General features: G+C 41.8%; 1 protein-coding gene across 1 annotated transcript in view; it reads right to left on the bottom strand.

The window, feature by feature from the left end:
* LIN28B (lin-28 homolog B (C. elegans)) overlaps positions 1-15574 on the bottom strand; it is a 79735-nt gene that overhangs the window by 28177 nt on the left and 35984 nt on the right. The window contains exon 2 of the mRNA XM_010008168.1: positions 10386-10570. Within this exon, the coding sequence (XP_010006470.1) occupies positions 10386-10570 (185 nt within the window). The remainder of the gene's footprint in view (positions 1-10385; positions 10571-15574) is intronic.

The raw sequence follows: 15574 nt of genomic DNA on the forward strand, positions 1-15574 counted from the left end.
TCCTGCTCCTTCCTAATCTCCCTATTGGTTGTCCTCGAAAAATCTTCCTGTTTCCCTGCCTGAGGGATGATGGCCATCACAGGAGCAACTCTATTTGAGCTCCACTGTCCCTTCTCTCAACAGCTCCCTAACCAGAAGAAGCAGCAACTGTGAAGTCCCACCCAGTCCTGCTACTTCTTGATGGGAAGACACCAGATCGCTAGGCTTAAATGGTGCTTTTTTCCCCTAAAATAAGACTACCTTTACTGGTGGAAATATGCCCTTAAAGCCATGATTTCTTTCAGGACATAGCCTGTGCCTTATGACCTGCTTGAGAAGTCCTTCAGCACGTTGTAGGTGCACTGGGGGGGCTGTGCACAGTGGGAACAGCAGTGCCTGCACCACCACTACAGGGATGACTACCTGTGTGACACATCCCTCTTACATAATGAGCTGCTAAACTGCTTGACAAAATAAGATACTGAAGTAAATTCACATTTTTTAATGATTCATATTTAAGTAGGCTTGATCTTTAAGCGTCAAGGACAGAAACGTGAAGCCACAGCTAATAAAAGAAACAGCTGTAGCAATTTGGAATTATATTGCTGCACAGACTTTATTAATTTGAAGTTAAAGGGCTCCAGAACTTTTATACCATCTGAAAAGCTTCAGATTCATCAACAGCAGTAAATCAAAGATAATGTTTCAGGAATATCTGATCTAGCAGCTATGCTATAATTCAGTTTTCTCCAACTTTCAAGTTTGTGGTATATTTTTTTTAACAGGCCAAGATATATGGCAAATGTTTCTATCACCTGGAATCACCATTATAATCTTCCCTTAGTCTTATATATTTATTACATGCTTTGAGTACATTTGCAAGGTGATGCTGGAGCACAACACGTCAAGAAAAGCACAGAAATGCAACTAATTCCCTAAAACAGAGAGATTTGGGGTTTAACTACTTACACTAAACATTTTTGTAGTAAAATATAGCACAGGCTGTGTGCACTTTTTCAAAAGGCAGCTCATGCCATGAGCAGTTCTGTTCCCAGTTCCTTGATATGGGAATTCATCATTCACAGCACATGAGCAAACAAGCAACAAGGTCTGTAGTCTGGGTCAACATCAACTGAAAAAGAAATTTCCATGATCAGGTAAATCTTTTCAAATAATGCCTTCTTCTCTCCTATTTTCAAAGCACATGCTTGAGTATTTACTGAGTTGGACCCTGGAAATGTATGCACTTTTTTGTTTATTCTTGTCTATTTGAAAGTAGTATATTAGTATAGTAGTCAGAAATTAAACAGTGGGAGACAAATTTGAATTAAGGAGGAAGACATTAGTTATTTGAAGAAGATTCTTAGAAACAGCAATGATGATTTGTAAATTATTTACTGGAATACTTTTAACATATGCTCCACTGAAGTTATGCATCATCTGTTAAATTGAGCAAAGTTCTCAATTCTTTCTTGCTTCTAAATTCCTTCAGATATGAGGAGTGATTGCTAGAGACTCCAGTCTGATCATTAGGCATGTCAGTACAGCACAGCAAAGGTCTGTATATATGCCAGTACTTGACTGTAAATGAGAATGAGCTCTCTTTGAAGAGGGTGAAATACTCAGAAAACAGGAGGCCTGACAAAACACTGATTAAAGGAAAAATATTCAGCATTCCAAAAACAGTGTATGTGCTTAAGAAGCCCATCTGCTGTGCAGGGACAGCTTTCCCCTACATGAGGCTGCAGAAAAAACACACTTTCCTACTCCCTTCATCTGTTCCTTGTACATTTGCAGAATTGTATCTACTTACTTTAGCATCAGATTTGAATGTTATTATAAACAAGGTGCAAAATTTGGGGCCCTTCTCTTCTTAACTGGACATGCATACAAATGGAGACCAAAGACAGGTGTATTCAGGGCCCACTCCACTCTTCACACAGGCTTGCAATGAATAAAATCAGGCTTAGATGCCACTTAGTGCTGTCACTGCCACCCGTGCTGTAGCACAGAAATGTGTTCACTTGAAGCACCTGAAAAGCCCTGTCAAGAGGCACATGAAAGGGAAGTGCATATTTTTGTGTGATTTGTTGATCTGTGTGTCTAACTGCAAAGCCCTGTCCCTGCCCTCACCTGAGCGAGCCAACCTGTGGGGCCCTGCAAGTTCACCAGCAAGATGGGATCTGGTGTCCTGGGGGGCAGTAAGAGGAGTGTGTCCAGCAGGTCAAGGAAGGTTCTCCTACACTTCTACTGTCCTAGTGAGACCACATCTGGAGTATTGTGTCCAGTTCTGGGCTCCCCAGTTCAGGAGGGACAGGGATTTACTTGACAGAGTCCAATGGAGGGCTATTAGGATGATTAAGGGACTGGAACACCCTTATGAGGAAAGGTTGAGAGACCTGGGGCTGTTTAGTCTGGAGGGGAGAAGATTGAGGGGGATCTAATTAATGCCTATAAATATCTGAAGGGTGGGTGTCAAGAAGGAGGGGGCAATCTCATTTCATTTGTGCCTGTGATAGGATGAGTGGCAATGGATGCAAACTGGAACACAGGAAATTCTACTGCAACATGAGGAAGAACTTCTTCAGTCTGAGGGTTACAGAGCCCTGGGACAGGCTGCCCAGAGAGGTTGTGGAGCCTCCTTCTCTGGAGACTTTCAAGACCTGTCTGGATGTGTTTCTGTGTGACCTGCCCTAGATTCTGGGGTGGTCCTGCTCTAGCAGGGGGGTTGGACTCCATAATCTCCAGAGGTCCCTTCCAACCTCTACCATGCTGTGATTCTGTGAAACGAGCACTTACTTTCAAGTTGCCTTGTGATGAATTTGGTACTTAAAACTGTGTGAAACCAGAAAATGGCCTTTCAAAAGAATGAGGAATTGCCTGTATGACCACCCAGCACATTACAAATGTGCTCAGGTACCCCAGGATAAACCTGACCTTGACTTCAGAAACAGCACAGCTGGTAAGGAACCAAATTAAGCTTTTTTATCCTACATCTCATGGGCTTTTGGCTTTGCAAATTGAACAATGTTTACCACATTTACAATTTAAAATAGGATTTCCTTCATACCTTCTGAAAGAACAAACCTTTTATTCCAATATTACACATATTGTTATGCACAACTGTAACAATTTCTGCACTTAGCTCCAACATTCAAGCACTGATCTTTCATCTTGGCACCCTGACCCCAGGCTGAGCTATGGAAATAGTGCTCTCACTCTGGGGCACTTTTTCTACCGTAGCTCTACACCTGCCATTTCCAGACTACTGAAGTTTAGCTACACCTTAGGCTGGAGATCAAATCATTCCAAACAGTGTAGGGTCCACAGATACTGGGCACTATATACATCAGCCAGTGGCAGTTGTTTTGTCTTTCCTCCCTTAAGTCACCTTCCTTTCATCTTTTGGGGAAGATAATACATGGTCTTGTAGATCTGCCTCTGTTCTCATCAGGCTAAACAGCCCAAGTCCTGGAAGCACATCATGTCTTTGGTATTCAGGAAGGATGGGGCTCCTGAGTTCCCTTAAACACAGATGGAAGACAGAGATTTGAACAAGGGCTGTCTAATCAATACGTGTACTAACAGTTCTCAGAGGCTTCTAACTTATACTGGGATGGGTCTCCACAAAGACAAGGAAAGATTAACCCCCTACCCTAGAGATCCATCTCCAAGACAGCTTTCAAGCCTCTGATCCACAGCACCAAGTAGCAGTATTTTTAAAAGTTACCTATTTTTTAACCCTATTAGTAAAGCCCTCAGGTTTCATCCCACTCTTAGAAAAACCTGAACTGTTGCTAAACCTTCCAAAAAGTTGTCAGCCTGAACAAAAGAACAAGTATGGAAAACTTTGCCCTAATGATTGCAGAACAGCAAAGACAATCTTCTTAAAGTACTAGAGTAGTGCAAAGCTCTCAGGCTTTTTGATTTTTGTTGTTTGATGGTTTTTAAAAAAAAAAAACAAACAACCAACAAAACAAACTAGCAGCCTTCTGCTGCTTAACAAGCACTTCATACTAGTTTAGTGGCTTATGATGGCACAGTCAGCAAATACCAGTAACAAGATCATGTAAGAAAGCACATCTCAGACTGGTGTTTACCTTTTATCCTTTTGCAAGGCTGTATTTTTAAGAAATCTGTGCAAAAGCCATGCAACTTCTGCTTTACATCTGTGCCAGCTTCTTGTTTAGAGAACAGCAGAACTGTGAGTGTGACCTACCTCCAAGAGAAGCAGGAAAATTCAACCCTTTGACAGTGCACTGCTGACACCATTTTGTGCACTCCCTGAACTTTTAATCTGTCTCTCTGGATGCTCTCTCTTCCTCATCCCCTACACCAGTTGGCCCTGGGGCTGCTCAGGACCTGCCCAAAGTGGGTCCCTGGGGTGGGCTGAGGGCAGGAGCAGACATGGCCCTGTGGCACAGCTGTGTGCAGTGACCACCAGCTTGGACTTGCCTCCCAGCTCTTGGGCAAAGTGGACTCTGATGGGCTTTCCCTTTCTGCCTCAGCCCTATCTGGCTGCTAAGAAGGGTTTTTAGGAGCTTTTTTAGTTTAGGGCTCTCCTTCCCAGCCCATGCCTCCCCCATTATTCACATCTCCTTCACAAAAATCTGCTCGGCTTGAGCCGTAGGAGGCTTTTCTATGAAAATTAAATGATACACTTGGGCATGATTCAGTCAGTAGAGATGGAACTGATATAATAATTTCAAGTTTAAAGTGACTCTCTATCATGTAACTTTTCCAGAGGGACCTTGACAGGCTTGAGAGCTGGGCCAGTGCCAACCTCATGAAGTCCAACAAGGCCAAGTGCAGGGTCCTGCACCTGGGTCAGCACAACCCCAGGCACAAATAGAGGCTGGGGGAAGAATGGATTGAAAACAGTCTGAAGGAGGACTAAGGGTGATGGTGGATGAGAAGCTCAACAAGAGCAAGAGCAATGTGTGCCTGCAGCTCAAAACCCAACTGTGTCCTCATCTGCCATCAAAAGAATTGTGGCCAGCAGGTCAAGGGGACTGATTCTGCCCCTCTACTCTGCCCTCATGAGACCCCACCTGGAGTTACTGTGTCCAGTTCTGGAGCCCACAACACAAGAAGGGCATGGAGCTCCTGGAGAGGATCCAGACAAAAGCCACAAAGATGATCCTTGGGCTGGAGCAGCTCTGCTCTGGAGACAGGCTGGGAGAGTTGGGGTGTTCAGCCTGGAGAAGAGAAGGATCCAGGGAGACCTTAGAGCACCTTCCAGGGCCTGAAGGGGCTCCAGGAAAGCTGGGGAGGGGCTTGGGACAAGGGCAGGGAGGGAGAGGACAAGGGGGATGGATGAAAACTGGAGGAGGGGAGATTGAGGTGAGACATGAGGAGGGAATTCTGGAGTGTGAGGGTGGTGAGAGCCTGGCCCAGGTTGCCCAGGGAAGCTGTGGCTGCCCCATCCCTGGCAGTGTTGAAGGGCAGGTTGGATGGGGCTTGGAGCAACCTGGGCTGGTGGGAGGTGTCCCTGCCCATGCAGGGGGGTTGAAACCTGATCATCTTTAATGTTCCTTGCAACTCAAGCCATTGCATGATTCTACAATTTTCTGTCCTTCACTAGCTCTCCTAGCCCTGCTAACTTTGATCCAAATGCCCTCACAGCAGCCCACCTTGCTGTCATCTCTCTCTGCATCCCACTCATTCAGCAGCTGTTTGTGCAGACCATGAGCTTTCAAAGACTTTTAAGATCTTATTATTATAGTCTGATATCAGATGATGTGCAGAATGTCTTCTGATATTAAATCTGTTTTCTGCCTGATGCAGACACAAATGGATTTTAAGTGATAGTTCATCAGGGAAGTATTTTATTATTTAATTACAGCCCCACCCCCTAAGTGCCTGTATTTCAACCCATGGTTTAGAAATATATTTTATTCACTTGAAAATGATGCTTTTGGTCATGTCTAGGAGTCACTGGCAAACACCATGTATCACATCTTAACACAAACCCACTTTTTTCCAGCTGTCACTCCTTCATAGATGTCCAGGTTTCTCAAGTGTTCCACAGATGCTGCAGGGCTCGTTACTGTTTAGCCCCTGGCTAAATACCCTGCCATCTCCCTAGTTGTGTTCCCAGAGCATAACCCAACAACACCCTTTATCCAATAGCAGTGCTTTGTTAAGCCCCCCCATATCCATCAGCTCCTGACTCCCTCCCTCCCAGTTCACCTCACGGCTGCTCTGTAAAACCAGCCAGTGAAACGTTTCATCTCAGACCCCAAATCTCACAGTGCTTCTCTATTACCTCTTGAAATCCAAAACACTTACTGATACAGGTCCCCCGTGCTGTTAAGCCTCTATGCCACAAGAGTGATGTTAGCAGAGTAGCACAGGGCTGAAACATCACAGGTTAGAACTGGGAGATGGAGCTATACCCTAAATTCTTTCCTCCTTGTCCCTTCCTTCTTGCTTTATTTGATTTGCTTCCATTTTGGGGTAAATACTTCAAAAACCAAAAACAGAAAAAAAAACAAACAGAAAAGGAAAAAAAAAAGGCTGCCATCCTCCCCATTGCCCTTGATGTTCCACATGAGGCAAGAACCAAGTTGAGCAGATAAAGCACCACAGATGCTGCAGAGGAAGTATCCAACTTTGAGCTTCTCCTAGGAATATTTACCTCTAGGTCCCAAAGACAGCTTTAGCTTCTAGTCCTGTGAGCATTATGCATCATCTTTGCTGCACTGTGCCAATGGTAGGTGAGTCAAATTTATTTAAATATACACTAAAGGATATTTTGCCAGCTATATCAATTTATGAAAAGAATAGTAAATAAAAAATTACAAGTGATCAAATGGTTCTTTACCCAGTTTCATTTTAGGTCACATACTGGGTATGGTTGTTTAAAAAAGGAGCATCCCCCACCCCATTTGTCCCTTTTTTTCTCCCCCAAGCCTCATTCTTAGATACTAAACTAGGTTCTGAATTCATTTATCCTACTCTAAATCAAGATTTCACAGACTTGCCTACAAGTTACTGAGCAGGTGATTAAGGTGTGGGTTCAGAGTACTTTATCTTTTCCCCATCAGCTCCCTGAGGTCATTCCTGAAGAGCAGCACAGCTCTTGTGTCTGCTTAGTGTCAAAGTTGAGCAAATCACACAGTATGTTGTATGTGTTACGGGTTCCTAGGGAGGGAGCCACAACCTGTCACAGTGCACTGCAAATTCATAGAATGGTTTGCATTAGAAGGGACCTTAAAGACCATCTAGTTCCAACCCCCCTGCATGGGCAGGGACCCCCCCCAGCAGCCCAGGTTCCTCCAAGCCCCATCCAACCTGCCCTTCAACACTGCCAGGGATGGGGCAGCCACAGCTTCCCTGGGCAACCTGTTCCAATGCCTCATCTCCTGGCTCACTTAGGTAGAGACCAGCACCAGGAGATGCCACGTTTTGTCTTTGCCATAAAACACCCTCTTGAAACCAGCACTTCTCAGATGCACATCCCAACTGAGTGTCACTTAGAAACCTCCCCTCTATCTCAAATAACTCTAGACACTGTGAAAATATATATACCTAAGTCTGGAGGCTTGTGCAGACTAGGCTAGTGTGGGGTGTCCCTGCTCATAGCAGGGGGGTTGAAACCTGATGATCTTTAAGGTCCCTTCCAACCTTCACCATTCTATGAAGACATGTGGCTGTTACAGTAGCTTAAAGTGAGGTTTGGGGACTTCAAGCCTGCAGGCTGCTTACAGCCAGTTCCATTTCACATGGACCACAAAAGTCACTCCCTCCCTTGTGCTGCCATGCACTAGCACCTGGCTTAGGAAGGTGCCACAGTGGCCAGTGCCACCAACAGCAATGACAAAGCTTCCTCACCCCTGTCATAGCATGAACATGGCCCACAGTTACCCTGAAGCAAAATACTATCATAGCAAGGTCCCCACAGCAACAACACTGCAAATTACAGAGACTCCAACTCTTATTGGGGAAGCACCACAAAATCTACCAAAAAGCACCAATATTTGGTAACTTCAGTGTCACAAATTCCACACACACAGTTGTTTTTTCCTTTTTCCCCCCACCTTTGCTACCTCTATCAGTCTTCCCTTCTGCCTTGTATCCTGCCTACCTCATGACTAGAGTAATGGGATCTATTCAAGAGGATGCAGTGAGGCTCAGCCCTCACACTGCTACACAGACAACAAAGAGGTAAACACAAGAATGGGTAATATCATAAATTGAGCCCCTTCTCACAGTACAACAGCAATCTTTAAGCATTTTTACACTACACATGTTGAAGATGCACTTTATTTTTTTTGGCCAGGTGTTCAATCAAAACTAATTCTCCTTCAAGCAAAATCCCTGCTCCTCCCTGAGTGAAACTGTCAGTACTATTTCAGACATTTCACATTTCAGACTTTTTTGGTGTCTTACAACTTAAGGATAAGAATTTTGAGACAGAAGTGGGTAGATAATTTGAATATGAAAACGTGGGCAAAACCAATTCAATTTAATTTTGAATTTTTTCCTTCTTTATAGGCAAGTGAACATGAAAAAGAACAGTCTCATGGATCACCCCCCTCTGCACTGTTTCTAGGGTGTATCTGCTCTGTTTTTTCTATGCTTTAGCTATGAAATAACATGACTGAGAGTAGGATTCAGGTCACCTAAACTTTAGAGACCTGTAAGGGAAGCATCTACAGCATCAAAGCTAGGCACCCTTTGCAGTCACTGAAGAGAAACAGCCATGGGTCAAGATTCATCCCCAATATTTTAGATACTTCCCTAGGATTAAATGAATTGTACTCTGAAAGTTTTGCCTCCTCTGCACTGACCATGCTGTGCATTACAGATGTCTACATTTGCTCAAATCCTAGTCTTCTTAAATATGTAGTTTTTCCTGGTCTACTTTCAACCTGTCAACTTAAATTTCAAGGTATTTGCAGCAGGGATTTTCTTCCTTCAGACACATGTGAAACAAACAGGACAACAGTATCATGACTGTGGCCTTTATTTGCTGCCCCAGTATGAAACATCAATAACAATGGTAATGCTGACACCCTAAATTGATTAGTAATTAAGAGTCCATGAGAAAGCAATGGTTTAAATATGAACTATATTGGAAGTATAGCTCAAAAAAGAATAAAAAGAAGGGGAAAAAAGAAGATTTTTCATAGCCATTACATGAAACACAGCTCAGAGAGGCCAGATATGGTGAGAAATCAAAAAGAAAGCTTTGTCTGGCTTACAAAGTCTTTCCTTGTTGTGGTTCTGGACTCTGATCTGTTACAGCAGCAATAAATTCTGTTCATGGCCTTTAGCTTTAACAAAGAAGGTGAAAAAGGGGCAACTATCATGTTGTATCCAGTCCTTAATTAAGAAAAAGAAAGAGGAAATAAAAAAGAAAAGAAGCCTTACAAGCAGAGGTGGGGAGAACATGTGGAGTTCATCTGTAGCCAGCAAAGGCTCCTGATTCCCCCATTTCTTGAGGCTGGGCTACACTTCCTTTCCAGGTGACCCTCTCTTTACCAAGCTACTCTTTGCTTCAGAACTTGCCATGGCAGAGAACCACCACTCAGTCATGCCATATATCAAATACTGCAGGCAAGTCTTGGCTCACTGGATGTTCTTACTAGGATCCTTCACAAATTATATATTCCCCTTGATCTCAGTCATTATAGCTACTGAGCTGGGCAGCACCATGAGCAAAAAAGGGAGATTTATCTAAATACAAGACCTTTTGGGGAGGAAGGCTGGCTCTGGGGAACCATGTGCAGGTGGCCTCATAGTGAATTACAGAACCTGAAGCCATCAGGGGCAGAAATGTAAAGTAGAAGAGTGCAAGTCAGACTGCTGCATTTGTGTATAAAGACATGCAGCTCTCAAGACTAACCTGGAATTTGAAAAATATTATTACAACAGTTCTTCAGGCCACCAGGCATTGCAAAATCCTGGAAACACCAGATACTCTGCTCACTAAGTAAAAATATAATTAATCAAATTATGTACTTAATCTTGACAGCACCACCTACACTTCTGTATAAAACTACTGATGCACAGTTTAAGACCCCACTGCACACAATAGTCTCTGTTGCATGCACAGTTCCCACCTAAACATGACATTATTTCACCTGTATTCAGTCTTACCTCTCAGTCTTTTCTAAATAAAGTCTCAGCCTGTTTTCAAAATAATGCTACATTCCTTTGCAGGCTCCCTCTAATTCAATAAAACCTTCACAAGTAAAACCACTCTAGTAGGTGATCTCTGTAGTTGGAGAGATACAGCTTAGTAAGTTTAATCACATAACCAGACTACGTGTAAAAGCCAAATTTACACAGAAGTTTAAATTCATTTCACAAATGAATAAATGCTGAAATCATAATTGCAATAAAAACTTGCAAAGGGGGGGGAAAGGAGGAGAGGAGTAACAAAGTAAGGTAATTACCTATCTCCCTTTGGTTTTCTTTTTTGGACTGTCTTCCCTTTGGGTCGTCTTTCACTTCCTAAACAGGGGCTCCCACCAGGGCCAGTTACCCGTATTGATTCAAGGCCTTTGGAAGATTTCTTAAAAGTAAATTCCACTGGTTCTCCTTCTTTTAGGCTTCTAAATCCTTCCATGTAAAGCTTGCTCTGTAAATAGGAAAAATACTCTTGGTTACCATTGCCTGAAAACCAATATTTACATTCATAATCAACAGGGTAAATTATCCAGTTATCCTAAATAGACATACAGGTTGAATAAAGTTTCCTCTGTGTGAGCTGTAGAAGATGATACTACAAATTATAGTCCTGGATACACTGAAAACACTATTCAACACTAAACAAGTAACAAGAACCTACTTTCATTATGAACAAAACTGAGAGAACATTTTCCTTTTCTGTGATGAATGCTACAGAGGTAAGAAATAGAGAAAATGCTGCATTCCTAAAACCCCTGCTTAACAGTCAAGGGAACTGAAAAGGCTTTTTTAGCAATATGGAGAGTAAATGTTCACTTCAGAGCTAACTGGTTTATGATAAAAATTATCATTCATATTTCTTGTATCTGGGACATGGCTCTGCTGCTTTGATCTCAATCAAAGCTACAATGAGCATGAGAGATAGGAGGAAGGCACTGAACAAAGTCCACTGAAATGGACAAAGCACTATCCCCAGTGAGTTGCTATAATTTCTGTTAGCTACCCCATGGATTTGTATTTTCATTCACAGAAAAGGAAATTAGTATCCTCAGAGCAAATTAAATAAATACGGATAAACCTTTTTATGTTACACTGTAGTAGCAAAATCTTGGGCAAGCTGAAGTCAAAAGGAGGTCATCACTCATTTTGAAACCATGAAAGTTTTCATCTGTATTCTTAACAAATTATGCACAATAGTAAGTCTACAGTCCATGGCAAATATGATAATTCAAACTCTTAAATAAAATGATTGGAAGGTTAAGTGAGGTGATTTTTAGGGAGAAAAAGATAAAGTTATAGACACTGCTTGCACTAAACCTTTATTTTAGAAGTTACACGTTGAATTAATTGATCAGTGGGACTCAAAAATTACAAATTCTGTCCATTTCCAAACACTTGTGTTTTTGTTTTGTTTTGTTTTTGCAGAAGAATTATGAAACATGTTTTTCTGTATCACCAAGACACTTTTACCAGAACACAAGAACTCACACCTACAGAACTCCTAGTTCATACACCAAGAGGGAGCTGGTCTCTTCACAAGGATGCATGGAGAACAGGACAGGTGGCAACAGGCCAGAGATGCTTCAGGGGAAACTTCATTCAGACACAAGAAGTTGTTCACTATGAGAGGAATTAAACAGAGAAGCCCAGAGAAGTGGTATAGGTTCTTTTGCTGTAAATATCTAAGACTCAACTGAGCACTGAATAACCTAATCCAAGGCCCTGCTTTCAGCAGAATATTGGACCAGATGATCTCAAGAGGTCCCCTTCCAACCTAGATTTTTCAGTGACTCAAATATCTTAATCTGGAGCTGAATCACCCCTGGTGAGACTGACAAACAGGATTCCAGTTCCTGGTTCAGCAGCAGAGTTACCTTGGGAAACCTGTGTCACTTCTCCTTATTTAGTTCCTACAGAGGGACACCACTGCAAAGTCCATTTCCCACAGCACTAATAGACAAACTTAAACATTATTTTATAATTTTAAATATTTACTTTAATGAAACCACGTGAAAGCACAAGCACCTTTGCTTCCAAAATCCCTGAGTATTGGCCCAGCTGAGCTCTCACAATCTGCCCAGCAGCAACCACTCACAAGACACCACACCAAAGCCAGTCTGACAGAAGACTCAGCTAGTTGTAACTTTTCCAGCAGCAAAAAGTAAGCAAAACCACAGTTCTGCTGGTTAGGCTGAAGCTCTAGTACATGTGGCTCTTCCACCAAATGATTTAACAGTGTGAAAACTGTTGACTTACTAGGTGAGAAGTTGAGCATTATTTTTAAAAGGGGGACAACAGCATGGGGGAGAGGCACACATGAAAGAAGAATCTGTTGCCTGAATCATAAGCTTAAATGTTTTTTGAAATGAGAAGATAAGGTATGAAAAAGGAAATATGGAAAATTTCTCACTAATACCACTGGAAGACAGTAATTCTACATAAACCAATGAAACAAACCCCTAGGAAGGCAGTATTATTTCAAGCAAGCCCTCCACTTGGAAATGTCTGTATAGCAAGAAGGGGTCTTTGTCACAATGAAGAAACATCCAAGTTCAGGATATGCCCAAAGAAGACACCACCACTCATGAACAGACACAACAGATTGTGCCTGTAGCATGAATCCACCCTTAGGCCCATCCACACCTCTTCAGCCTTCAGCAGCAACCAGGGAAAATCTCGTTAAAAGGAAAGAACTGAACCACATGTATTTTGTCACAAACAACAACAGAGTTAAATGTGCCAGAACCACACACAATGGTGACAACACAGATGGGTGCTAATCACAAGGGGAACCTCACCCAGATAAACATAAGCCTTTATTTCTCATTACTACTTAACATGGCATGGATGCTTTTGCCTAGTTGTTAATTACAACTCTATGAAGATGCAGATACTTTTCAGTAAGATTTAAGTGGTTTTCCTTTCTGAGTTTCACTGTTATAAAACAAATGGCAAAACACTGACATCTGATATGCACATAACTTCTACTTCAAAAGAAATGCATACTGATTTAAAGAGCAACCTAAACCATGGCATTAGGACTCAAAAATGGTTTTATTTTTCTCATTTTATTCTTAGCAACAGAAATTTTATTTCCAAGTAAAGCACTGTATTTACAAAAAGGATTTAAAAATCTGTTTAAAAGTCAATGCAATGGAACAATTTTGCTTTCATAAATCACACATGCAAGTGTACATTTTTGCTTGTTTGTTTTCTTCAAGAAGCTTTAACAGTAGAAAATGTTGGGGAAAAAAACCACTCCAAACGACTTGCATAGGAGTCTCCTTGAATACACCTCAACAGCTTTTCAGTGTTGCAGATGGATTTGGTGCTGTCTGACATTGTGTAAATCAGCCAGTTCATGGTGAGATTCTCTGATGGTGCAGCAACAATTCAAAGCCATTGTGAAAAAAAATGGCATTTGGAAACCAGCAAAACAAATCTAAAACCTGAATCCCTCTTAACTTGTCTGAAGAGCTGGACAAAAAAACGCCTGTAAAGTTGATAATTTATTGGTGAGAGACCTAGCTGACTATTTTCCTCACATTACTTAAACAAATAAAAGCCACACAATTAAAAGCAGCCAGAGTTTCAAGTCAGTGAAGCATTTCTAGAGCCCTGAATGGGGTGTGTGGGCACATGGCCAATGAACAAAGGGAAAAACTTACAAGCACCGTGCTTTTCCTCCTTTCTCTCTCTTTCAGCTGTCAGAGACTTTGCTGTTATTTTTACCAACAGTCTATACCGTGATTTCAGCCTAGAGCTTTCTTCTTTTTTAACTTGACAGTGCCATTTATTTATTTTTATAGGTATCCTATTATTTCTTGGTACTTCAGCCTACAATGTCAAGTCTCACACACCTCTGTCACAAGTAGTGGCTCGGTCCAAAATGCTGGCAGTTTGGTTAAAATGTCACCAACAACAAAAAGAGTGGAAAAATCCATCATCACAAATTCTTGGAAAGCATTTCCCACCACAATACAACAATTAAAATCTAACCAATATAAACTGCATTAGTAAGATAGTCCCAAAGAAAAGTACCATTTCCTGGGCAGTGTCAGGGAGTTCTTACAACTCTCCCTCTGCAAAAGAAAGGAAGTTTGGAATTAAGGCTCATTACAGGGGCCCAATCACCTCTGATATGTGTGCATTACTTTTATTAATGTGAAGGGGGGAAAGAAGGACAGGGTCCCAGTAAGTTCCTCCTCACAACTTCTTTGCCATTTCTAGCCAGGGCTGTGAACAACTGCTGTCACAGACATTGAATTATTTATTTATGGGAGGGGGGAGGGAGGAAGTTATTTGGTGGCATTTTGCTTAGATCGTTTATTTTCTGTATCTCCCCATTGCTGCCCTTTTTATCTAATGATTGATTGATTGTTCAGTACAATGACCAGATGCCACCAGTACGCCAGGTTTCCCAAAGTAAGAAAACAGTTTTCCCTCCAAAATTATCCACAATTAAATCCAGACATGAAGGAAAGCACATCCTGAAGCCTAAGCACTGAAGATTTTAAGAAACTACCTCCAAAACAACCTCTCAGAGTACAAGCAAGAGCTAGCAAACTTTGAGTAAAGCAGGAGCAGAGAGTAAGAGGACACTTAAAATGTTTTACAGATTGTTAAACAATTTACACTGGATCTATATGACTGCTCTTACCTGCATTAAGTCAAAACCAGAATTTAATTGGTTTCCTATGGAAGCCTTAGGGGAAGTGCTGCAAAATAGTATCAGTTGCACAGTACAAGTCCTGATGGAAGGGCCTCTGTCATACCACTGTCCACCAACATTTCATTTTAGGGGGTTTGTGAAGATCATGTATTTTTGCAGAAAGAATGCTAGAGCAAACAAAAAATTCCACTACACTGAGCAACAGCCCCCCAGGAGCAACGAGCAGCTCTGCTGCACTAACACAGAATCTGAGGGCCAGCCACCCACAAGACAACTTCCCATTGCTCCCACTGATCTCAAGGGCTTTTCCCTGCTCCTAGAGTCTTACCCTGCACCAATCTGGCATTTCTTGATCCTCACCATAAGCCAATTTAACTCACTAATATGACAGGAAACAAGGGGGAGTTAAAACTCAGTTTAAAAAAGGGGGGGGAGATAAGAGGAAGAGGAAACAGGGATAGATTTTTGGTTTTTTTCCAGTAAGCTAAATCTGTTCACAGAAAGTTTCAATGAGCTCCAGGACTCAGGGAGGGAACAGTAACTTCTGAGATCAGAATGTGTTTGTTAATATTTTGTGTGAAAAAGAAAAATCTACAGTATTAAATTTATATTTTATTTTTTTTTTACAGTGCAACATAATCTATGTTAACTTTAAAAAACAAAGCTTTAGAAATAAAGCTATAAATCACTCTACTTCTCAAAGATCTGCACTTCAGCTCTTAGGCAACAAGGAGCCATGCACACTACATATATACCACATTTATGAGACAGGATGGGCTATTT

This window comes from Chaetura pelagica, unplaced genomic scaffold (genome assembly GCF_000747805.2).
Source record: "Chaetura pelagica isolate M959 unplaced genomic scaffold, ChaPel_1.0 scaffold942, whole genome shotgun sequence".
NCBI lineage: Eukaryota > Metazoa > Chordata > Aves > Apodiformes > Apodidae > Chaetura > Chaetura pelagica.